This window comes from Lytechinus variegatus, chromosome 19 (assembly GCF_018143015.1).
Source record: "Lytechinus variegatus isolate NC3 chromosome 19, Lvar_3.0, whole genome shotgun sequence".
In the NCBI taxonomy this organism is placed as follows: domain Eukaryota; kingdom Metazoa; phylum Echinodermata; class Echinoidea; order Temnopleuroida; family Toxopneustidae; genus Lytechinus; species Lytechinus variegatus.
Genome location: NC_054758.1, coordinates 10,057,097 through 10,082,236, shown reverse-complemented (window position 1 = coordinate 10,082,236; position 25,140 = coordinate 10,057,097). Strand labels below are relative to the sequence as shown.

The 25,140-nt window shown below is 37.0% G+C and overlaps 1 protein-coding gene across 1 annotated transcript; it reads right to left on the bottom strand.

Annotated features, from left to right (window-relative positions):
• Positions 1–5,913: 5,913 nt before the first annotated feature.
• LOC121405657 (scavenger receptor cysteine-rich domain superfamily protein-like) lies at positions 5,914–23,725 on the bottom strand. The gene is made up of 9 exons (XM_041596553.1): positions 23,319–23,725; positions 21,586–21,957; positions 13,618–13,941; positions 12,774–13,088; positions 11,986–12,339; positions 11,221–11,589; positions 8,947–9,030; positions 7,984–8,065; positions 5,914–6,365 (listed from the first exon to the last, which is right to left on the bottom strand). Exons 1-9 carry the CDS (start codon positions 23,401–23,403, stop codon positions 6,308–6,310), a joined length of 2,043 nt encoding a protein of 680 aa, XP_041452487.1. The 5' UTR covers positions 23,404–23,725; the 3' UTR covers positions 5,914–6,307.
• Between the last annotated feature and the right edge of the window lie 1,415 nt (positions 23,726–25,140).

The following is a 25,140-nucleotide window of genomic DNA, read 5'->3' as shown; positions in this document are numbered from 1 at the left end:
TTAAAGCATGTTTTCGTTTGTGTTCAAAGTTCCAAAACAGTATTCAGTGTCGAAAGCTCCTTGAAATCATTAATAATGGGTGGATGGAAAGAGGAAATTGTTTATTTTTGTTTTAAAATCGGGTAGCCACATCGGAAGGATGTGATCACTTCCAGCCCTGCGTATTGATGTTTCCACTTGGCCAGACAAATTAAAGGTCAAATCCATCCCAGAATAAAAAAAATGTTTATTTGAATAAATAAAGAAAAATCAAACAAGGAGAACGCTGAAAATTCCTTCAAAATCGGATGTAAAATTAAAAAGTGACATTTCAATGTTTCGCTTAATTTTCACAAATCAGTGATATGCACAACTCAGTGACATACAAACGAGACAGACGATGATTTCCGCAGTATTTCTGTTGTTTTTTAATGATTGAATGATATAACATTTCATTTCTTTTCACTGATTTGACAATAAGGACCACGCTTGACTGAAACATATAGTGTTAGACAATGCCAATTCCACAGGTTCAGGGAGGAAATTAATCGTTGTTTCACTTGATAATAACGAGAAAACTAGAATATTTCTTAGTTCATATAATTAAATAAAAAAAATAGACAGTGAGTTGATGACGTCACTAGTCTCCTCAATTGCATGCCGACCAGGATAACTGTTTTGTGAAAGTAAGCAAGACTTCATAACTTTCTTGTTTTACATCCGCTTTTAATGAATTTTTCAGTGTTATGCTTGTTGGTTTTACTCTTTTTATTCAAATCAACTTTGTGTTTTGAATGGACTTTTCTTTTAAAGCAACGTTCTTTGTTACCGTGTGGACCGGATACGTACGTACATGTATCTCCATTAAACCAAGGGGAGCTTGTTTTGCTGAAACAAAACGATGAAACTCGGATAGTGAGCAGAATACGGTAATTTGTACATATTGACATGAAAACAACGGGGTTTCTTAAGTCATAAGTTATCAAATTATTATCTTATTCAAGGCGATTCAAGGCAATATGAGCGCGAATACTGCGAGCGATGTTTTTCGTTGAATGCTTAAAAGTTTTTTTTTCGATCATTGCCCTCCCTTGTTTCATCTATTTCCCCCCTCTCTTTTCTTATTTCTTTCTTCCAACCTCTCCTCCCCCTTTTTTATGGTCTTGAAATATTGACCATCAGTAATTAGTCGGTTCGTATTTCACTCTGCGCATGATCAGAGGGCCATTGGTACGAATGTGACAAAGTGGTTTAAAATCTATTCAGATAAGCCCCAACTTTGATGTCTCGATTATTCATATATATCCTTTTGCACTTTTTTTCATGTATATACAAAACAACAATGTGTCCACGAACGACTGGTATTTTACAGTTTGCCAAGTACATTGTACAACATGCTATAGAATGCATTCAAAGTAGAAATGCAAAAAAAATACCTTCACGTGTTCATTGGTGTGCTATTCTAGTCACCTGGTCTATTCAATTTCTTCATAATGCTATGTAAGGCATGCTTACGCGATATCATGTTTTGAAATCTGTCTATTTTAATAACAGAAATGAAAGGTCATTTGACCAAATTTTTCCATGACTACGAACTTGTCTATTTCTAGAGAGAAGCTGAAACGTGAGAGGAAAAGTACTTGTTTAACATAATGATCTCTATATGATAATTAGATATACTTGGTAACGTTATTTATTGCGATGTGAATGCATGTACTGAATAGAAATACTTGTCTGTCATTATTCCAGTGGGCCTTTATTATTTTGTGAAATTAAAAGACTATGCAACTCGGAAAGTTGCATTGTGGGTTAGAAATGTGGCCAAATTTGAGAAGTTGAGGACTTGTTGTTATCTTGGGTTTTCAGGCGCGTATAATTCAGATATGAATATTTACGCCTTGATATTTACCACTTGATGTGGTGCTATATTAGTCCCTTACATGGCTCGATTCGTTTTTAAATCAATAAAAGGCTCAGAAAATGGAATAACTGTGCATTCTAGAAATTTGCAGGGTTCGAATCGATTTTAATTCAATAAAAGGTTAAGAAAATTGAATCATTGTGCATTCTATGATAGTGCCCTTGCCCCCCCCCCCCTCCCAGAAAATAAATAATATATGAATAAATAATCATAATAATTATTCGCGAGTTTTTTTTAGTCTTGCAACGGGGACGGATTCTGCAATATAGTAAATTTATTGAAAATGCCTGTCAGATCACGTTAATAATTAATGCACGTCATTTATACAGCGCATTTTATAACATACAAAGCGCATTAAGTAACAGAAACACAAAAAGCGGGAGAATAAAATATAAGAGTAATAACTACAAAATTATGAACATTTTATAAAGAAACCGTACAGAAAATTAGAATTGGAAAGTTTTTTAGACATTTCTTAAATGAGGAAGGTGTTGGGGGAAGTCTTTAGGGAAGGCAATGAGTTCCATGTTTCGGGGGTAACGGTAGAAAAGGCCCTATCACCAATTTGCTTAGTAGTACGAGGCCCAACTAGAGTAATACTAGTGGCCGAGCGAGTGAACGATGCACAGCTGAGAGTTTATGTTTGGTTTTGTCGACAGTTCGTGAACCGGGAGAGCTGATCGTCGTCGGATTCTTGCAAATATGTCGTTTGTCCAGAGTCATCGACGACAATGACGTTTTGATTATTCGATTTTCGACAAAGAAACCTTTGTCATGAATGGATATTGACAATAGATTATCCATGTTCCTAAAAGCGTCTGCGTAGTGTTTTAAGACACCCCATCATCTAAATATCATATGCATGAAATGTGGAGCGTTGTGGCCCAGTGGATTAGTCTTCGGACTTTGAAACAGAGGGTCGTGGGTTCGAATCCCAGCCATGGCGTAATTTCCTTCAGCAAGAAACTGATCCACGATGTGCTGCACTCGACCCAGGTGAGGTAAATGGGTACCGGTAGGAAGTAATTCCTTAAGAAGCTGTGTGCGCTATGAACGCCTAACTTAGCCGGGTAATATAGGAGCGCCTTGAGCACCTAACAAGGTGGAAATGTGCGCAATATAAATATCCTATATTATTATTATTATTATTATTATTATGAATTTAAAGTTTTCCTCCAATGAATATTAAAATCAATTTGATTCTCTATGGCACATATTATGTTAGGTCATTGTTTTCCAGTTTATCATGAATACGTGAAGATCTGCTTTATCACCAGAAGGAAATTTGATATTACATAATTATCATACATTATATTTCGAATCATATCACTACCACAAAGTATCAAAATACGAATTCAGCCTTTGGAAATGTATATATAGATTTTAACGATTCTCGGGTGGGGGGAGGAAGCAATCATAGGTTAAAAGCCTAGCTACAGCAACGATCCGAAATCTTATAACATTCAATAAAGGCCAGTTCATCCCTATTTATATCTCCAGCCCCCCCCCTTCTCTCTCCCCTCTCTCCTGCCCTTTCTTCCTGTTATGATCTATCATATTCATTTGCCTTTCTTAAAGGAATACTCCCGGTTGAAAATGATATGAAGAGATTTGAGGCCTTTTCACACGTGAATCTTGAATCCTTGTAATAATGATTGCGTGATTAGCGTTCGTGATTCTAATCATGTTCTAGTTCGGGTTTCACACGTGTTAAATGTTCGTCATAAGCCTTATCTTTTTTTTACTGGAATCGTCATTCAAATGACGATTTTTTTACCGTGTGAAAGGTCGTAAAGAAAACATAAACATTGGAAATTTCATCATAATCGGACAAGGAATAATGAAGCTATGACATCTTGAAGATTTGTAATTTTTCTGTAAACAGCTCTATGCATGTTTTCATGAATATTCAATGGGCAATCTGATGTCGTGACGTGAGTCCTCTACACTTTCTCTTTTATTTTGTCCTCTGAGAAATTGCGAAAAATGACAGCTGGTTTAATGCACGTTAGATATTCATTGCTGGAACTTATTTTAATATAAAGGAGACAAAGCATTAAGGCCCTACACAGGTTTATATATATATATTAAAGAAATGGATGAAGAGAACAATTGTAGGCGTAGCTTGTAGGCGTAGCTTAAATCAAGGTTCCCCAGAGCTATCTACCCTTTGGAAAAATTGGTGATGCCGAAAAAATGTCTCTGCCGGGAATCGAACCCGAGCCCCCAGCTTTGAACGCCGGTGCCTTAACCACTAGACCACAGAGACGGGTTAATGGCTAGGGCGAACCCAATCCGATTGACCGTCAGATAGACAGATTTTCGACACTATACCAATGATGATTTCCCTTTGTCGGGTGAAGGTGGGTTTAGAACAATGACAAGCCGCCATGCCTCAGCTGGATCAAAGCTATTGCTTCGATACAGTACATGTATGGGAGAAGAAATACAAATGTGCAAAGTTATACATGTACAACAGCTTTTGGCAACTCATTTTCATTCAAAAGGGGCGAGATCCATTTAAGTTTGTTTGCAAAAGGAGCTAGATCCACAAAGGTAATTAAACAATATTATTTTAAATATATGAAGAGGCAAATTTCTTTTATACCCAATTTTATGTTCATGACAATTTCGTTTAGCATAGAAATATTGTAATATAGAATAAAATAAACTAGATTTTCTCGGAATGGTCTAAAGTGGTTCTAACTCCTATTTCAAACCAACTCTTCTTATTTTGGTACCATTTTCATATGGATCTTTGCATGCATGACTGACTACGAGACAGTCTCCAGAAGAATCGCACAGAGGAACTTGGCGCAGCTACAGGGATTTACGACCTTCAGGAGATTATCTCGTTTCACCTCTTATGTTTTAGTCCCAACAATAAATACAATAAAAAATCATATGCACCTACTAATCAACAAAATACGATAGTTTTCTTTATTTAACAACTTCCATCATACTCACAATTTGAATTATTTCAAGTTGTCGTCATGTATAATATATTGCACAATGCATTATACATTTCTGTTACTCTATCAGTTTACAACTACTAACATTTTGTATAGTTTATTTGAAATGTGAAAGCGTATACCAATTACTGAAACGAAAGTGAAATGTCTCCAACTATGGCATTCGTATTGAAATCAGCAGATACATATTCTTTCACCCAAGTTCCTCGGTATCCAAAAGTGCTTTTGTTTGATTTTAAAGTTTAATATATCGTATTATTGATTTTCAAGTTTATATTTCGTATTGTTAAATAAACATGATACAACTGCTCGGTGACACGACATTTGCTGTTGTTTTGATATCTCAGAGGGCATAGGTTTAGAATTGTAATAGAGTTTTTGTTGAAAGAAAGGTTAAGACTAGGATTGGGGTTTATTGGGTGTTGAAGGTTAGGTGTTATGTTTGGACTAACGTGCATGTTTTCCATCGGAGCAATAATCATCGACGGAGCAACTGTCGTAAAATCAACTACTCATGCTTGTGAAACGATTATCATCAATATAATAATCGTAAACACTATACAAACCGAGTCGAGGACGGGTTATAAGTTAATTTAAGGCTCTATGAATCACCATTATTACGATGAACGGTGATGAAATGGTGGGGAGGGTGGGGGGGAATGAGCCAGAGGCCCGTATTCTGAGTCGGGTTTAACTTAAACCAAGGTTTAAAGTTGTGGTTTAAATACGGATGGCCAATTGTCACATAAATCACTATACAGAAGAGATATCATACTTCAGCTCATCTTAAATCATTCATAACTGCCTAGGAAGTATAAATAGATGATTGTCTTCACCATCGATGAATCAGGAAAGAGCATAGTAAACGTAAGAAACATACAACTTGATAAAAATTTTGACACTATTGGCTTTCCATACTAAAACCACAACTTTAGATCTGAGTTTAGGTTAAACCCGACTTCAGAATACGGGCCAGAGAGTGGGGAATGATCATGTTAAAAAAGTAAAAATGAGATGCTTAGTTTACGGGGGGGGTACACATTTATTGAAAATAAGTGGGGCTCGGGGCTGGAGGCCTTATCACGTTCCGCGATCCCTGATTATACTGTAAAGTAGTATTATTTTTGACACCATTCACGAATTTGAGACCAATTATTTACGATATTTTGAAAAGCTGCAAGCGAAAAAAAATCCTACATGATACTATAGAAATGTTATTTTTTCGTTAGATTTTGACGTAATATTCAGAAAGTAATATCAGATTCTCCCTTTTACCTTCATTTACTTCCCCTTCCTACTTCTTTTCTTGGTCACGGAAAGTTTGGGGTCCATGTGGCTACCAAGCCACCCCCCCCCCCTCTCTCTCTCTCTCTCTGTACGCCAGTGTTCCATCGAAATGTTTGGGAAGGTCTAGCCCGGCCGATGAGTAAAATTTTCATTTGACATCTCCCGTTAAAGGAATCTCTGTTATATTAGATGCTCTTGCTCTTCGCCTGTAATAAAAAGGAAAAAACGGTAAAAATTGTAAAAACAGACCACTCAAATATTAATGCACTTGACCACGAGAACAGTGCACGAAAACAATGGGGGTGTTTTACAGAGCTAGGTGTTGGTACGTTACACAGACTGATGACGTGTTCTTATGCCGGTCGTACGTAACCATGGGAACTTACGAACAACTTTATGTAATACGTCATCTACCGTTTATATTCAAAGAGATTTGATGTCCCGAAATGTTTTGTTTCAAGACGGTCTAAATAATTGTGCTCTATCATAAATAACATAGTTTTAAAATATTTAATTATTGATGCTCAAAATTAAAAAAATATCAGGATTACCACTTGTAACATCGTAATAGATTTACACACACACACCATCACCCACCCACACAGGCATCCTCTCTTTCTCTCTCTCTCTATATATATATGTATGTACACATATATATGTGTGTGTGTGTATAAATCTATTATGATGTTGTAGATGATGGTTATCCTCTTGTATCGTTTTAATCATTGTAAACACACACACACCCAGACACACACACACACACACATACATATATCTACAGTAGATGTTGACTCACTGTTAAAACTGGCGTGTTAAAAGTGAAACAAATCGGTAATACTATCGGTGTACTAGAGTACCACATCCTAAGGTGTTAAGACTACACCCTATAGAGATTGAACATAAATGGTGCTGTATTAACACCTATATGACGTGATCACCGTAAACCTAACACTAGAGTAAAATGTCTGGTTTGGACCTCTCTTTGCCGGTCAACATCACATTTCCTTTGTAATATTCTAACCAAAAAACGGCCTGAAAACTATTGTCTTTTGGTTTGAATTAAGCTAGATGTGTGTTGAAACAACACTGGCTGGTAAAGAAAACTGGGTTGATTCTCAACTGGTGTTTGTCAACACTTTTCAGCCATGTCTGGTGTAAAAGTGTTCGGGACCGGTGTTGTTTTAGTTTTCTGGTGTTGCATTACGCATTTTGAAATGTACTACTGCGACAATTCAATATTTACTTTAATGACCACTGATTTATACAATTAGTATTCGTTTAGAAGAGGTTGTTTTATAAAATTATAACTACTAACAAATAATGAAGCTTAAAAAGTGATAAAGATCAAACCTATATTCATACATTTATTTCAAAATAAAATTGAGACATCAGCTATTGTTGTCGTCGTTTGATTTCTTTGTCAATAGCGTATTTTAGCATCACATCACAGATGCTTTCTGCAACGTTGATAATCTATTGAGATTGCCTCCCAAACCCAATGGACAAATTAAAAGTCATTGTCGAGAGTTTTTGGACCGGACCAGCACATCGTCTTATAATACGGACTGGACAAACAATTGCAAGCATGTCGTTTGCCAAGAGTCCAGGACGACACTGGGGATTTAATTCACCGATTTTCGACAAAGTCTGCTTTGTTATGAAAAGCTTTTGACAAGAGATTAGCTGCGTTACGTAAAGCATCTGAGAAGTGATTGCTAAACTGTCCTATTTTGCTCTGAGAGAAACCTTCAGTTTCCTCTCTTTCTACCCCGTTTACTGGCCAAAATATTAAAATGAATTAAAGAAAAAAACACCATACAATACCTATAGTGCTGCATTCGTATTGTCAATAAGACAATGACAATCAGGGCAACGACAATGTACACCGCCTGTGCAATGATTAAAGCTGAAAAGTGAAAATAAGTTTGACATAAATAAATCTGCTGATAGCATAACGCAAATCAGGGCACCGTAACGCTGAAGCTAGTGATTAATGGGTAAATGAAAAGGCTTATTAAGGTCATCATCCTATGCGTATTCTTCTCAGTAAACTGACCAAGAACTAATCAGAATAGTGCTACCAAATTAGAATTGCATTTGGTTGCACTGTTTATCCACTGATGTAGTGAGTGTACAAGTATAAATTGTTATTTTGCTTTTATGAATAATTCATAAACAAATTGTATGGAGAGAAATGAAGATATATGGGAAAATATAATGATCAATATTGGGTGATTTACAGATACAAAAATATCGGCCATTCTCACAACACTTTTTATTTAACCTGCTGTCCAAACAAACGTCCCAAACGACACATAGCATTTTCACCTTTAATTTACCCGGTGTTCAATTTCTGACATCACTATACCCGCTTTAAATTTATCATTGGCAAAAAAAAATAAAGGTCAAGCATTCAGTGAAGAGTCTCAAACTGTCCAATACGAAACGAATGTAAACGCCCTATTAATGACAAAAATCAAGATAATTATACATTGTTTTGCATTTATTCAACCTGGACAGTTTCGCTAGTCTATAGGATTAGTGGTATGTCTTTCTTTTAAAAGTAGAAGAAATAAGAGACTCCAGTTATAAGATAACTCAAATAGTTGCCTCTTTTGCTGGATTCCACAAGATTTGGGTTGTCGAGGTATTTCGTCATTCTCTACCGAAATATAGCTGCAAAAATGATGGCATGTTCTTCTGTGTGAGGGGCCTACTCCTGATTCTCAAAAGTGGGTCGTTTTAAAAATTACATGTCAATCATTCTCATAAAATAGAAATACCTACCGAATGTTCTTCTTGTTGGCACGGTCCAAGGCGGCATCGCACTACTCGTGACTTCACTGTTCCTTGCCAAATTCTCGCCAGTATCTGCATATTACAATATCAATAATCAATGTCATATTGACCACTTCTAGTGGCGAATAACGTTCTAGCCAAAACAAAGCTTTGGGTGGGGGACGAGGTCCTGGAGCATGTTATTTTGCGTTTAAGGGAATCCTACCCAATAACATGTCTTTTTTAGAGGAAAAGGGGGGATCAGACTAATAGATGAAAGTTTGAACGACATCGGAGAAAAAATAAAAGGTTATGATTTACAAAATTTGTAAAAAATATATATATAAAAATAAATAAATGTTAATCACTATACACATCGACAATTCAAATTCAGAAGTATTACTTAAAATAATGCTTTTCTGTCAAGAGGACATAAAATAAAATATGCTACCTTGCTTATATATCATTGCCCAAGGGTACTAGTAACTTAGAATACCACAGTCCCTGTTAATCAAGTACAAGGCCTATGTGAAAGTTGTCCTTGCCATTGGTCAGAATTTACTTACCCAGTTGCCAATTTGGAATTTACTGTCTTAGAGATTCAATTAAAACGGCCATAGTTTTCTCATTGCTTATCTGATTTCTCTCAACTTTCATCATTATGCTTTCCTTATTACTTATTTTACTTATCTCACACAACATTTTATTACCGAGGTTGGATTCCTCCCTCCCCCCCCCCCCCCGAAGAGTCCTATACCAAAAGCATTGTCTGCTCAGAAACATTCAACGTCATTGATCGTAAAATCCCATAACGTATGTGTGAAAATAGTGGCCTAGATATGAAAACGTCCATACATTTACTGTTTAAAACCACTTAGAAGTGCCAATGAAGAAAAGTCCTAGAATAACAATAATTATTGACGGCTTCTCTGTGGAGCCGGCCCAGTGGATTAGTCTCCGGACTTTGAAACAGAGGGTCGTGGGTTCGGATCCCAGCCATGGCGTAATTTCCTTCGCAAGAAATTTATCCACATTGTGCTGCACTCAACCCAGGTGAGGTGAATGGGTACCTGGCAGGAATTTATTCCTTGAAATGCGTGTGCGCTGTAATCTTTGTAATTACGGCTGCCAAGCTACAGCTGGGGTAATAATATCCAAGTCCTTTGGAAGTGCATAGTGACAATTGTGGTATGCGCTATACAAGAACTGTTTATTATTATTATTCTCTGGCAACAACTGGCCGTTGCATAGTAGATCATTCAGTTCCGCCTTGTTTGAAAGGAACACATTACCAAGAAGAGATGTAACAACAAGGGGTCGTGTGGTCCAGTGGTTAGAGCATCGGACTCATAATCGCAAGGCTATGAGTTCGAATCCCCACTCTCCCATTGTTTCCACTTGGATAAAGAGACCCGAGAGAAATATCTGTCGTCAACAAGGTCAGCCGCTACACTGTTAAAAAAAACCGTGATTTTACAGAAAATAAACAGAAGATTTTGTAGAAAGCAATAACAGAATCATTCTGTAAATTCATAAAACAAGAATTTTTCTGCAACTTAACAGAACAGGTCTGTTTAAAAAGGGGAAAAGGGTGTTTTATTCAAGGAAATTTGTAAGATTCCATACATCAAGTACCAATTTTCTGTAAGATTACGCAATTCGGTAAGATCACAAATATTCTCGAGACTCTGCTGCAGGAACTTCTTTTATTTTTTCTAACAGTGTATGACTGATTAGCCAGACGTAAAGTGTTACCTATAGGTACTTGGTTATATACCAGCTTGGCGTTTACCTGAAAAAAAATGCGGTCCTGCCGAGTTCCTGCGGGAGTTACCATAAACAGAAACCGAAACACTCTTAAAAAAGATAGGTCAAAGCACTACATATCTGTTGGTTCTAACCGAGAGGTCATCTGGTCGGACGCAAACTCACCAGAACATTGGATTTTTGACAAATCCCTTTTAAAGCGCACGTGTTACAGAATAATGTAGGAAATGTATGTCCAACATTAATAAGAACTCAAAGTAGGTTGCCACTGTCAAAAAACAAGGGCTGTTCCCAAAAGTAAGGGCCGTGTCTTTTCTGTACAGGAAATTTGCAAGAGTATTTCCATCGTCTATCATAGGCAAATCAATCAGAAATGCAGGAAAGATGAACTGTGAAAGACGCATATCCCATTTTAATACTGCCTTTGATGCATATGTGTTTCTAGTTCAGTGGTTTTAAAGGTACAGTTGTGGAAGGGTCCATTCTTTGGAAAATGGTAAGAGAAAATACCTTTACCTGTTATTTTCTTTGTGTTACTTGGGGTTGACGACGCAGATGTAGTCCAGTCGACACATTTCACTTCCACATCCTCGTCGTGTGAGCAGTCATGCCGATGATGAACTCGACAATGTCCGATGTTCGTCTCAGTTCCATCGCATTCGACCTCGTCAAGGAGGATAGGTCTACGTTTGGACGTCTTCTCATACAGACCGCGGGAGTAGCTTTCCGCCCGCTCGTAGCCGAGCATCCTGCAGACTACGTTGGAGTCTGTCAAATCCCAGTTGTCGTCGCACACTGTCCCCCAAGTGCCAGAGGCGTCTGACTTCACTTCAACCCTGCCCTCCAGTGGGGATGGTCCACCAAGAAGCCGGATGCGATAGTCAACTGTAAGCAGGCAGAGTTAAAAACTGAAAAATTTGACAAGCGTTTCCAAGAGACTATATGTGCTGCCACAGTCTCCGACGGGTTAAAAGAAATGTCTTGGGACAAATACAGAGCAACAGTTTTCCATTATTAGGCTGCCCTTTGAATAGGGTTTGAATTTTTTAGTTTGATTTATTTTTTATAAGTTCATTATATTGAACGTTTTATGCCCATTTTCATACGAACTATAATTGTTCCATTCATATAGAATTTAATATATTCAACATATCATTACAGATTGTATAGGTCTTTAAAATACATGCACACGAAAAGCGTTACATTCCTAATATTCATCTTCAGACACGGTCCTGTTTCACGTTTTATGTTTGTTGGATCTATGCATCAAAGAAGACGAACCTTTTGGCTGGCAAATGACTCCGAGGTCCATAAAGTGGTTGCATCTCCTGTGCAATCCCTGGTCGCTCTTTGGGCATTCCAGAACGTTGGCTTCCTTGCCACTGCACTTAAGGGTGTCTAGGTAGATTCCTCCGGTCCCATGTCCGTACTGACCGCAGCACTCGTAGGACAACGCCCTCGGGAACCCAAGCATCCTACAAAGGACGTTTGCGATGTTCATGGCGTAGTGCTCATTTCCGGTCGTCCTGATTATGTCGCCAGTTGCGCAGATTGTACCCCAAGACCCGTAGTGGAATATTTCGACCCTTCCCGAATTTGTGTCTTCGCTTCCTTGTAGTCTGATTGGGACATCCACTGAAGTGAAAGGGTAATTTGTTGACAGTAACATAGGCTTAGTATCGAGATATACGTATACATACTAACGCCTAATTAGAAGCCTAAATGGACGATATTGCTATGAGGTCTATACATCGTCACTCTGCCAAATATGAAATTCTAATTAACTTTATGCACGGTTATGAGGAAACAAAAGAGTATATTTAAGATTTAATTGCAGTGAATGATTTTGTTTGACTGATCGTTTCTGGTAAACAACACAAGAAGATTTAAGATTAAGAAAAGCATAAACATAGTCCCTATTAAAAATGTGGGTGTAGGAGTTTATGGGACCTGGCAGCTTGAGAGAACAATATCTTAGTCGAATTATCTGAATCACACTGCACACAATACTCTACTTCGTAGGAGATATATCATTTTTCTTGCCATTCCAAAATGATCTATGTACATACTCTCTCCTTGACACCTTGCGGCTGCATATCCGTCTGGGCTGTAAGTCAGCCTGTGAAACTCCGACATGTTGCAGTGGGCAATGTTTCTTTCTGTTCCGTTACAGATGACTCTCTCCAACAGGACATTCACAGAGGGCGCTTCATACAGTTCTTCATCCCGGTACGCTGCAGAAGCGCCTACGTAGCCGAGCATGCGACAGACAACATCAGCAGCGCGGGAGTTCCAGGAGGAATAGGAGATAGCAGACCAAGATATTCCATGATAGACCTCAACTCTTCCCTCATCATCCTTTCTGGAGACTAGGCGGACTGGCACTGTAATGATAAGAATTTTTCAATGGGTTTGATTCAGGGGCGGAACCAGGACTTTACAAAAGGCGGGGGCAAAAAAAGGGTTTTCCCTACAACATGGAGATCATTTTCAGGAGAAAGATGACAAGAAAAAAACGGTCCTCACTTGCGTATGCATGGCATAAAACGTTTTTGTGTTTCTCAAAGGTGGGGGTCACGGGCCGGATGAGCCCTTTCCTGAATCAGCCAGTGCTTTGATTCTCCACATCAAATAGGAAATGTGTTTTGAACACACTTATCAGAATGCAATAAATGAATAACCTGGACTTCCTGAGCAGGCCATATCAAAATAACTGTTCTCATTCACGGCGTTTTTAAGAGGTTGTTTGAGGGGGTTGGAAAGGGGTGCGAGACATCCTCTCCCACGTAGGCTGCGGTATTGAATTAGAACCTCGAATGAGTGATTCACCCCAAACCACCCTTATGACTGATCTACCTACATGTATAAACTGGCAGTCAAAATAAATTTTGAGGACTTCGGAAACATACTTACAACTGACGCACGTGATCCCTGACACCCATCGTTCCAGACTGCAATTAAGAGTGGTCCTGTTCTGTTGCTCACAGTCAGCGACGTTGTCTTCTGTCCCCTGACAAGAATAAGTGACATTCAGGACAGCGCCCTCTTCATGGTCCAACAACTCGATATCATAGAAGGATTTAGCTGTATGTTCTCCAAGCATCCGGCAAAGGACGATGGCAAGGTTTAAGTCCATTGATTCGGCACAGAAAGCCTTCCATTGGAGGTTCTGTGCCAGTTCCACTCTGCCCTTTTGGTGACCAGGACGCTTTGGTCCATCGTGAATACGAATATCAGCTGCATGTTTATGGAAAACCAATAGATATCCGATACAATGAATAAAAGAAATAACACCGGTAATCATAGAACATTGATCATTAGAAGAGGTGATTCTTTTCATTGGTATATGATGGTTCCGTCGATGGAAAATATTCTGCAACAACACCTGGATGGTGCATCATGCAGCTCTTCGTAAAGTTACGACGACTGGAACATATTCTTGTATAATTTTATACTTTGTAGGGATATATGAAGTACCACAAAAAAGGGTCATCAGTCGTATGAAAAAAATAATTTTGGAAGAGCTTTATGGAACACCTGTACCTGAGCTAGTCAACTCGACGGTTGGGGGATACGATTCCCAGGTAATGAATATTTTGAAAATTTCAAATGGTTTCAGATATTTTAATTGAACCAAATTATCAATTAAAATACCAATTGAAAAGTCAATTCAATTATAGAAATAGAATTTGACCTATTAAAAAACAAATTTCCTGCCATTGGCAATTGGGCCCCCAAATTGAGACCAATCAGTTTTCAATGGGTCGACTTCACGTGGGCCTACCTACTGTTGCCACGTGCTCCCAGTTGAATACCAAATTTGGATTCAGTTGTGAGCTCTCATTGGGATTCGATAGCATATTACTCTTGAGCATGCAGTCTAGCCTTCTTTGCCTCATGAGTGTTTCATAAGGCTGTTCATAGAGCTACTAATTATTCGCGCGACTGGAACATGTTCTTACGTGCTGCGTCGGCTACATAAGGTATATATCGTTTAGTGCAAGAAAGGGCCATCGATCAGTCGTGAGTAAAGTCAACCAACGAAGGGCTTCATGAAAGACCCATCAGTCGGGTGTTTCATAAAGCTGTAAGTTTTTGCGCTCGACTGGTGACACTTTCTTATGCTAATAAAGGATATACCCCTATGTAGCTGACTGAGCATCTAAGAACATGTTCCAGTCTTGCGTGAAGTTGTAAGTTTTCGAAAAGCTTTATGAAACGCCCACCTGGTAGGTGTTTTATAGGGCTGTTCGTTATAGACATACGAGCGACTGGTGAACTTTTAATCCTCCTTAATAATAATAGAGGGTAGCCTCCATACGATCCCTCTCATCACTGCAACCTTGTTATTACGCATAGTACTTCATACATTCACTCTGGGTCATGAACCATCATGGTCGTTTGGTTCTAAAATAATTTAGATATTGAGAACTAGCCGACCCTGTTGGGTCGTGACCTTTACAGTGCGTATCAAAAAAAAGTTTATAATTTGAAAAAGCCCTGGGAATTAAAAAATATACAACATGTGGGTAATTTTTGCACATACAATCTTGGGTTTGCGTCTCATCTATCTAATGAAAGTAAAAGTTTTGACAGAATTTTACACTCCAGTGAGCACTGTCCATTTTTGTAAAGCTCGCAGAAATGCTTGTTTTCACGCTGTGTCAAGGGGAAAGGGCGAAATCAAACTTACCCTGCGAAACATTTCTCATACATTTCCCTTGCACTTTTAGTCGATTGAAATAAAACGGATACATTCCAGCATCTTGTAACAATTTTGCCGCCCAAATTGAAATTTCAACACTTAGTAAGCACAACCTTTACCCTTTTGTGTGCCAGCTGGATCTGAGGATATAACTGAATCTGAACAAGAGCTTATATCAGACATCTCCAGCATTTTTCACTAAGTTTGTGTCATCAAAGTGGGTTTACATTTGATTTTTAATTTGATACTTGTTTCCTCCACACTTTTCCCAAGCTTTACAATGATTAAAAAAATGAAAATGAAGCCTTAGGCATTTCATGTAAATCACAGCTCAGTGTAAAGCAAATATCGTCAAGATGGCCTCGGTGTGTGGGAGAGTGGGATGGGGCGCAATGCACCCTTCGAAGTGTCTTGGGCAAGGAAACAAGTTAAAAAGGTAAAAGATATCATCAAATCAATTTACTAGCTAAATTCCACATGTTCTTCATGATTAAGGTCTACTTTTATTCGCATAACTATTTCCAAGTTCTGCGCAAATCATTTTTCACTAACTTTTCAAAAGTAAGTGGTGCTCACTCAAGCAGATTTTTTTTTCGACAGTTATATCGTAATATGCTTAAATGAATCTGTACAATGTAAATGTGGAAAAATCTTTAGGATATTACAAATATATAATTTTACAAGATTTACAATTTACAAGATGTAGTTTATTGTTCTATCAAATCTGCTAATTCCTTCTCAATGAAGTCTTCAACAATTATACAAATCGCTCATCCAGTTGGAACTATTACGGCCTCCGCTCACACCCGTTTATGTATACACAGTACCCATCAAAACAGCATCTTTTCAGTGTGGGTAAGCCTATTCACACATGATTCAATACTTTGTATAAGTAATGCTAGAACAAAATATACACAAATGTTACTTTAATTTTAAGGAGATACATCTTTATTATTTAGATGCAAATTTTTTTCCACTTTATCCATTTACATCTGACCTTAACTTTGTTATCAAAGTCAGAGTTCTTATTTTTCCATTTTCTTAAGATATGATTAAACACTTTGCTATTAAATGCGTATGATTTATATTAATCGATTTCTGCTCCATACTTCTGACAGGGTGTAATTTCAAAAAAGTATACATTTTCGTTTTGTGAAATCGGGTTCTCGCTTGAACCCCCCTTACATGATACGTCATTTTCGTTTACCATTATTTTGTTCTCTACTGCCCTCTACAGGTGCCTTCGTGGGCTCAAGCAACGGACAATGCACATGCTCAAAACTGCGGCTTGTTCACCCTTCAATACACAATAAGCGGACTCCTTTTGCCTCTTCTCTCATCATGCTCATAGGTTCCTTGAACCGCCTTTGTGTATCATGCTTTGTATGTTGTAAGTTCCCTTTCTTTTCGTTTTTGCTTCAGTACCTCTTCTCATTCATGCACGTGACTGTTGTTTTTCTGTTCCTGACCAGGACTTGTATTTCAGATTTCACTGTTCCTGTTTTAGACATTTTAATGTCATCTAAAAAAAATGCGTTTTCTGATTTTTCTTTAATATGGCAAATTCGGTAGATACACCATTCAATTCAATTAACGATGATGACTTTCTTGACCTGTTTAGACCACCATTAGTAGAAAGTGAATCGAACATAAATCCGTATGTTACTTCCTTTGAAAATCATGTTACATCGTCACAAGAGTTGAATTATGATTTTGACACTGAAAACCAATTTCAAAGTCCATGCTCTGAATAAGTCACCCATAACCAGTTTAATAATGTTGTTAAAGAATTTGATATGTCCTCTTTTTCTCTTATACACCTTAATATTAGGAGTATTAACAAACACTTTGGTGAATTACGGTTACTTTTGAATAATCCCACCATGCAAACATTTTCAGTAGTAGCTTTAACCGAAACATGGCTTTCTCATGATTCAAGCCTTCCAATTGCTCTCGATGGATATGATCTTTTAGTTACCAACAGGCAAAATAGGGTGGGTGGGGGCGTTGCGTTATATGTTTCACAATCTTATGATTAGGCCTATGTAGTTCGAGACGAGCTTAACAGCATGACTGATACAATTGAATCTCTTTTTATTGAAATTACTATCCCTAACAGCAAAAACATTATCATAGGTGTTATATACAGGCCTCTGAGTTCGAATATCAAATCATTTCTAGATCATCTCTCAGACTTGGTTAAAAATCAAATTTTTGATAGTAAAATTTTCTTTAAAATGGGCGATTTTAATATTGATTTATTAAAACCAAATAATGTCACACAAGATTTTTTGGAAATATTTTTATCCGCTTCTTACTTACCTTTAATATCTAAACCCACACGCAAAGTCAATGAATCCGCTTCTCTTATTGATAATATTTTCTGTAACGTTCTTCCCCCACCCGACTCCTTCATATTACTCTCCGATATTACTGATCACTTCTAATTTCTACTAATTAAATAAAAACTAATTTCTCTTTAAAGACAGATTCAGTAACATATATAGCCGTCCATTAAACGAAGAGTAATACACGAACATAGAGCTCGTCTGGGTGCTAGTTTAGACGATGTTAATTGGTCTTGTGTATTTGATAATGACGTATACTTGTCGTTTGAAAATTTTATGAACATTTTTAATTTACACTTTGACACTCATATTCCAAAATTTAGAGATAAGACATCTAACTACAAAAAATCACCGAAGCTCCCATGGATTTCCAAATCGCTCTTGCATTCGATAAATAGGAAGAATAATTTATATAATAAATACAAAATGAAGCGCTCTGAGCAATCCAAACTTAATATACTTGTTACAAAAATACATTATACAGATATTGACTAATGGGGTGTGTAATACAAACATTCTTTGGACCGCCGGATTTATGATCACGAGGGAAAATATTAATGCTTTAGGCGGTCCAAAGAATTTTTTTTACACATCCCATCAGTCAATATCTGTTATATTAGATAGCCTTTAATGATGTACATGTAGATAAAAATGGCCTAACGATGCGTGCAGCCCGTTGTTTACGATAGTCACAGTGATTGATGGAACTGGTATAGATCTAGATGTAACTTTAGTCTACTACTACTCTAATGCAGTGAATGGCCCTTTTCTAATCAAATCAAGTTTGTTTTAGGCCTAGCCATAGATCTAAGTTAGAGTCCAGTCCAGATACTTTAGTCCCACATATTTTATTTCCGTGTAGTTGGTAACAGCTAATCCACAAGAGGGCGCCATACACGTAGAAAAATATATTCACGGACCGGTTGGTCAATATATTCATCGGAGGTGGACCGGCTGGGAAAATACATGTATTTCGATCATACCACGTGACGCGCAATTGACCAATCGCGCTTGGCTATCTGTCTTGGCTATCTAATATTGAAAAAAATTACACGTTTAGAAAAGAAAAGATATTTTACTAATCAGTTACAAATTTACAAGCGTAATATGCAAAATACGTGGAAAGTTTTAAAACAAGCAATGAATATGTCAAATAACCGTCTAATATTACCAAAATTAGATCTGACGATGTTATTTTTGAAGATTCCCACCAAATTTGTAGTATCCTGAATAATCACTTTTCTTCAATTGGGGAAAATCTTGCAAGTAATATTCCTCCCGCAACAAAACACTTTTCTGAATTTTTAGGCCCACCAAATTCTAGTTCAATGTTTCTCGCTCCAACTTATAATCAGGAGATAATTAATATTGTTTCTGATTTTAGTTCTAAAAAAAGTACAGGACATGATGACATCAATAATTTTCTTCTTAAGGGGGTAATATCGTCAATATCTGTCACTTCTTAATGGCATTGTCCCCGAGAGCATGAAAATTGCGAAAGTCATTCCCTTGTTTAAAAAGGGTGATAAATTAGATGTTAATAATTACCGCCCTATTTCTTTGTTATCTACATTGTCGAAAATACTTGAAAAGATTATATATAAAAGAACTGTAAATTTTTTTCAAATCAAATAATATTCTTTCAAATTCCCAATTTGGATTTAGGGAAAAGCATAGCACCACACATGCTTTATTGAGTTTCATTGAAAAGGCGGCACATTCAATCGATAAATCTTCTCATTTAATTGGTTTGTTCCTGGACTTCTCCAAGGCCTTCGACACCATTAATCATGATATTTTACTTAACAAATTACATCATTATGGAGTGCGTGGGAAGGCCTTGGAGTGTTTCAGGAGCTACCTCTTGAATAGGAAGCAATGTGTCTTTTTAAACGGTTGCAATTCTCTTATGAAAAAAAAATTAATTGTCGAGATCCCCAGGGTAGTCTTTTAGGCCCGATTTTGTTTATAGTTTATATTAATGATTTTTGTAGATCATCAGATGTTCTTTCTTTCATTCTCTTTGCGGACGACTCTAACTTATTTTTTCACATAAAAATCCTCTTCACCTTGCTAATATAATCAACTCTGAACTAGAAAATGTCACCGAATGGATAAGAGCAAATAAATTGTCACTAAATCTTCAAAAAACAAAATATATGTTGTTCAGCAACTCTATAAATACACTTCGTGTTGATATTGTTTTGGATGGAACTCCCTTGGAAAATGTATCCCATATTAAGTTTCTTGGAATAACAGTCGATAATAAGCTCTCATGAAAATTTCACATAAATAACATATGTAAAACTATTTCACGCAACATTGGTATAATTAACAAGCTTAAATTTTGTTTACCATTATCGTCCCTGCTTACATTATATTCATCCCTTATATTGCCCTATTTAAATTATGGAATTTTAGCGTGGGGTAATACACAACAAACACTCTTAGACAAATCACTCCTATTACAAAAGAAGTCTCTACGTATTATATGTCACATCATGGACCTACCACTCTGTCAGAGTGGTAGGTCCATGGTCACACGGCATATTTGTCTCATACTGACCCATTATTTTTTGGAACATGAAATATTGAAAATTGATGACTTATATTTGTTTAATCTCGGTCAGTTTATGTATAACTATAACAACAACAACAACAACCTCCCAAATGTATTTAATTCAATGTTTCCAAAAAATCAATCCATTCACAACTATCCAACAAGGCGATTGGGTGAATTTCATTTACCACTTTTAAGAACTTTGCGGGCTCAGAACACATTTATATATGATGGACCGAAGTTATGGAACTCACTTCATAATGATATAACAAATGCAAAATATTTGAACTCTTTTAAGAATAAATTCAAATTATCTCTATTAAAACCTTATAATATACTCCCAAATTAAGTTTAATTCATCATCTCTGTCAAGTCATCATTATTACTTTAAAGACTACAATTAAAACATAAAATAATTATCCTTTTTTATTAAAAAAAAATCTGACACAAGTCCTCAGATGTGCTCATTATTGTGTCTATCCTCTCATCTTTTTTCTCCTCTCCTGTCCGCTTATCCGCCTTCCTACCGGTTATTTGTTTACGGCATCAATCACATTTTTCGTGCATTATATTCTTTCCAGGTTATTTTATATATTTTTTCTCCTTTTATACACATCATTGAAACCAGTTTGCTTGAGTCCACAACGGTATGTGTTCTATCTACGTACAGCAGCACCCATCCATCTTTTCTTTTCTTTTTCTGGGGGGGGGGGGGTGGGGAAGGGTGGATATTTTTAGGGCGGGTTGTTTTGTCCTTTATCAAACTACATATTTTTGATCATTTTGTATTTATTTTGTGAGTATTTCCCTCTCACTTATTTATTTGTTTCTCATTTGATTCATTTGTATTTATACTTTTTATTTTGTTATTTGTCGTGTTATTTATATTTTGAGGGGCCCACATTGTACAAGCATTGCTTTTTAGTGGATCCCTCCATTTCCATCTTAATTTAATTTCTATTGAAAAACTGTAGACATATTTTAAACCTACAATATGTTGCCCAAATTGTCGAAGTGTTTTTCACAACATATGTATCATTATCTTGTTTGCAACGGATGCAAATATTTATGTTTACATATGGTATACAATTTGTTTTTGTTTGATGGAAGTGGAATAAATATATTTGAATTTGAATTTCCTTAAGCTCTTAATCAACATCAATGAAAATTGGGTGTTAATATCATTTACCACAGGAGAGGATCCCCTGTCGTTCTTGACCTTTAAAGTCACTTGTAACATACGAAGACCTTCATGAAAAACGGCTCACCTGGTATACATGCTATTCCTAGATCATCAGAATGATCACAGAAAACCCCTCTATAGTGATAATCCGAAGAAGAAAAACCCTCTTGTTCCACACCATGGTCAAATGTGCAATCCGTGATATTCGCTTCATTCCCTTCACATCGCACATCACGTATCGTTTTTTCCGAAGTCCCTCGACCGAATGCCCCGCAGCAGCGGAAGCTGCTCGCCGCGATGTGTCCCAACATCCGACAAAGGACGTTGGCTTCTTCATTGCGGATTCCTTTGTCGCATACCGTCGTCCAAGCGTCCTCGTAGTAAATCTCAACCCGCCCCTCGAATGGAGTTGCACCACCAACTAGTCGAATGTCATGGGGGTTGTTCCGAGCGGTTCCTGCACGAGGATCGAAGCAAATAATGAAAGTAATTGATTGGCCAACTACAGCCTTCACCAACGAATTGGTACACTTACTTGGTTTATGCTAATGAATAGGAAAATTGAAATGAGGAAACTGGTCTGGGCAGTTCCTTTTGAAAATAGAAAATAAACATGTAATATATAACCATATATTATTCAGCTCGGGCAAAACAGTGAATTGAAAAAGATAGTGTGACGTCATCACTTCAATAAATAATTCATCAAAAGAATCTATGACCATTGTGATGAAAAACATGATCAAATGACGAAGAAACTCGTCATTTGATCATCTCTGCTAGAAGATGTATAAAGGATGAGATCCGAGATTTCGTCATCTGATCATCTATGCTGAAGGATGTAGACATAAAGGTCGTCATCTGATCATTTTTGCTAAAGGATGTATGCATGATGAGATCCGAGATCTCGTCATCTGATCATCTCTGTTAAAGGATGTAGACATGATGAGATCCGAGATCTCGTCATCTGATCATCTCTGTTAAAGGATGTAGACATGATGAGATCCGAGATCTAGTCATCTGATCATCTCTGCCAAAAGATGTGGAAAGGATGAGATCCGGATCCCATTGTCTCTTTTAAAAGATGTCGGCATGGTGAGATTTCGGATCTTGTCATCTGATCATTTCTGCTAAAAGATGTGGAAAGGATGAGATCCGGATCCCATTGTCTCTTTTAAAGGATGTCAGCATGGTGAGATTCAGGATCTCGTCATCCAATTATCTCTGCTAAAAAGTGTGGAAAGGATGAGATCCGGATCTCATTGTCTCTTTTAAAGGATGTCGGCATGGTGAGATTTCGGATCTCGTAATCTGATCATTTCTGCATTAAAAATAACATTAAAAAGCCCAATATATAACAAAGTATGTCAATCATAAAAATAAAAAAAAAGAGTACACTTGAACTGAAAGGTGGCCATCCGGAAGTATTGTTCCAAATTTACATTCACTACCATTTGGAGGGTGCAGCATGCTAGAAAACCAGCCATTTTCCAAAAAAAATCAACCTACTGTCCAAACAAACAAGAAACTTTAATTTGTATATTGTGCTACTGGGTTGTCATGTAAAAAATGACAACCAACATTAAAATGTCCATGGGTGAATTAGTGGTGAAAATGTTGCGTGTCGTGGGGGGCATATCTGAGTCTTGAGTTTTATTGGATATCAATTTTACACATGACTTCCCACTATAACTTCATCATCGACAAAAAACAGAAAATTTTATCACTCAAGTAATCAGCTAAGAGATTAGAAATTGTTGTCGAAATGTCCCGTACGACACGTATGGATTCGCCAATTTGTGGAATGAACCCTATTCTTACCTGTGCCATGGGCAAGTGGAAGAAGATACAGAAGGCCTATACATCCAACGACAAAACGCTCCATATTGCAAGACAATTCTGTCATAAAATAGCCCTATCTCTATACGGCAAATCAAATGACGAACCGGTGACGTAAAAGGTCTACCTATCAGCCAATCAAAGAATACTACGACATCCGATGCTACCAACATTTGGTTCTTAATTTGGTCGAAACGAAATTTATCTCGTCATAATCCATTGGTTCTATAGACCTATGCGTTATGTCTTTGTGTGTTTACCATCATTACCATCAAAAATAGTCCTTACATCCTAAATTTCGGCAAAGTGGTGGAGCTATAGCACACAGCAGCCTGAAAATAGAGTAGAAATTTGCATGACACAAGCCACAGCACATCCCTTGCATGAGTTGACGCCCCCCCAAAAAAAAAAGAGAGACGAACTTCCAATTATAGAGCTAGCATAAAACAATTTAAAGCATGTTTTCAGTTTGGGTTAAAAGTTCCAAAACAGCTTTCAGTGTCGAAAGCTTCTTGAAATCATTAATAATGGGTGGATGGAAAGAGGAAATGGTTTATTTTTGTTTTGAAATCCGGTAGCCTCATCGAGAGGATGTGATCACTTGCAGACCTGCGTATTTGATGTTTCCACTTGGCCAGACAAATTAAAGGACAAGTCCACCCAGATGTTGATTTGAATAAATATGGAAAAATCAAACTAGCATAACGCTGAAAATTTCTTCAAAATCGGATGTAAAATAAGGTAGTGACATTTTGAAATTTTGCTTATTTCACAAAACAGTGATATGCACAACTCAGTCACATGCAAATGAGACAGACGATGATGTCCTTTACTCACCATTTCTTCTGTTTTTTAGTGTTTGAATAATACAATATTTCATTTGCTAATTCCACATGCTCAGCATATTCAGGGAGGAATTGATCGTTTTCACTTGACAATGAGGAGAAAACAAGAAAATATTATATTTCAAATAATTAGAAGAAAAGAAATAGTGAGTTAATGACGTCATCAGTCTCCTCATTTGCATACCGACCAGGATGTGCCTATAACTGTTTTGTGAAATGAAGCAAAACTTTAAAATATCATAACTTTCTTTTTTACATCCGATTTTGATGAAATTTTCAGTGTTATGCTTGTTGGATTTTACTCTTTTTATTCAAATCAACTTTGTGTTTTGGGGTGGACTTGTCCTTTAAAGCAACGTTTTATGTTACCGTGTGGACCGGATACGTTCGTACATGTATCTCCATTAAACCAAGGGGAGCTTGTTTTGCTGAAACAAAGTAATGAAACTGGAATAGTGAGCAGAATACGGTAATTTGTACATTGACAAGAAGAAGTGATTTCTAAAGTCAAAAGTTATCCTCTTGAGCATACCAGTATCTGATTCAAGGTTATTCAAGGCAATATGAGCGCGAATTGAGCGAGCGATTTTTTCGTTTTATAATCATGAATGCAGACCTGAAAGTTTTTTTTTCGATCATTACCCTCCTTTGTTTCATTCATTTTTCCCCTCTTATTTCTTCCTTCCAAACTCTCCTCCCCCTTTTTCTATGGTCTTGAAATATTGACACCCAATAAGATTCAATAAGATTTGAGTAGTCGAGGAATTGGTGCTATATAGCACCACATCAAGTCCTTAACTATCAGCCTACCTAATGAATATTCATGACGACATGCATATAATTGTTTAAACAAAATATTGCTTTGAATTTGAAAATTCAATAACTTCATCTTCTCTTATCAAATTTTGAAATTTTCTCAATAAATTTCAATCTATGTAATAAACAAAATATATATATTT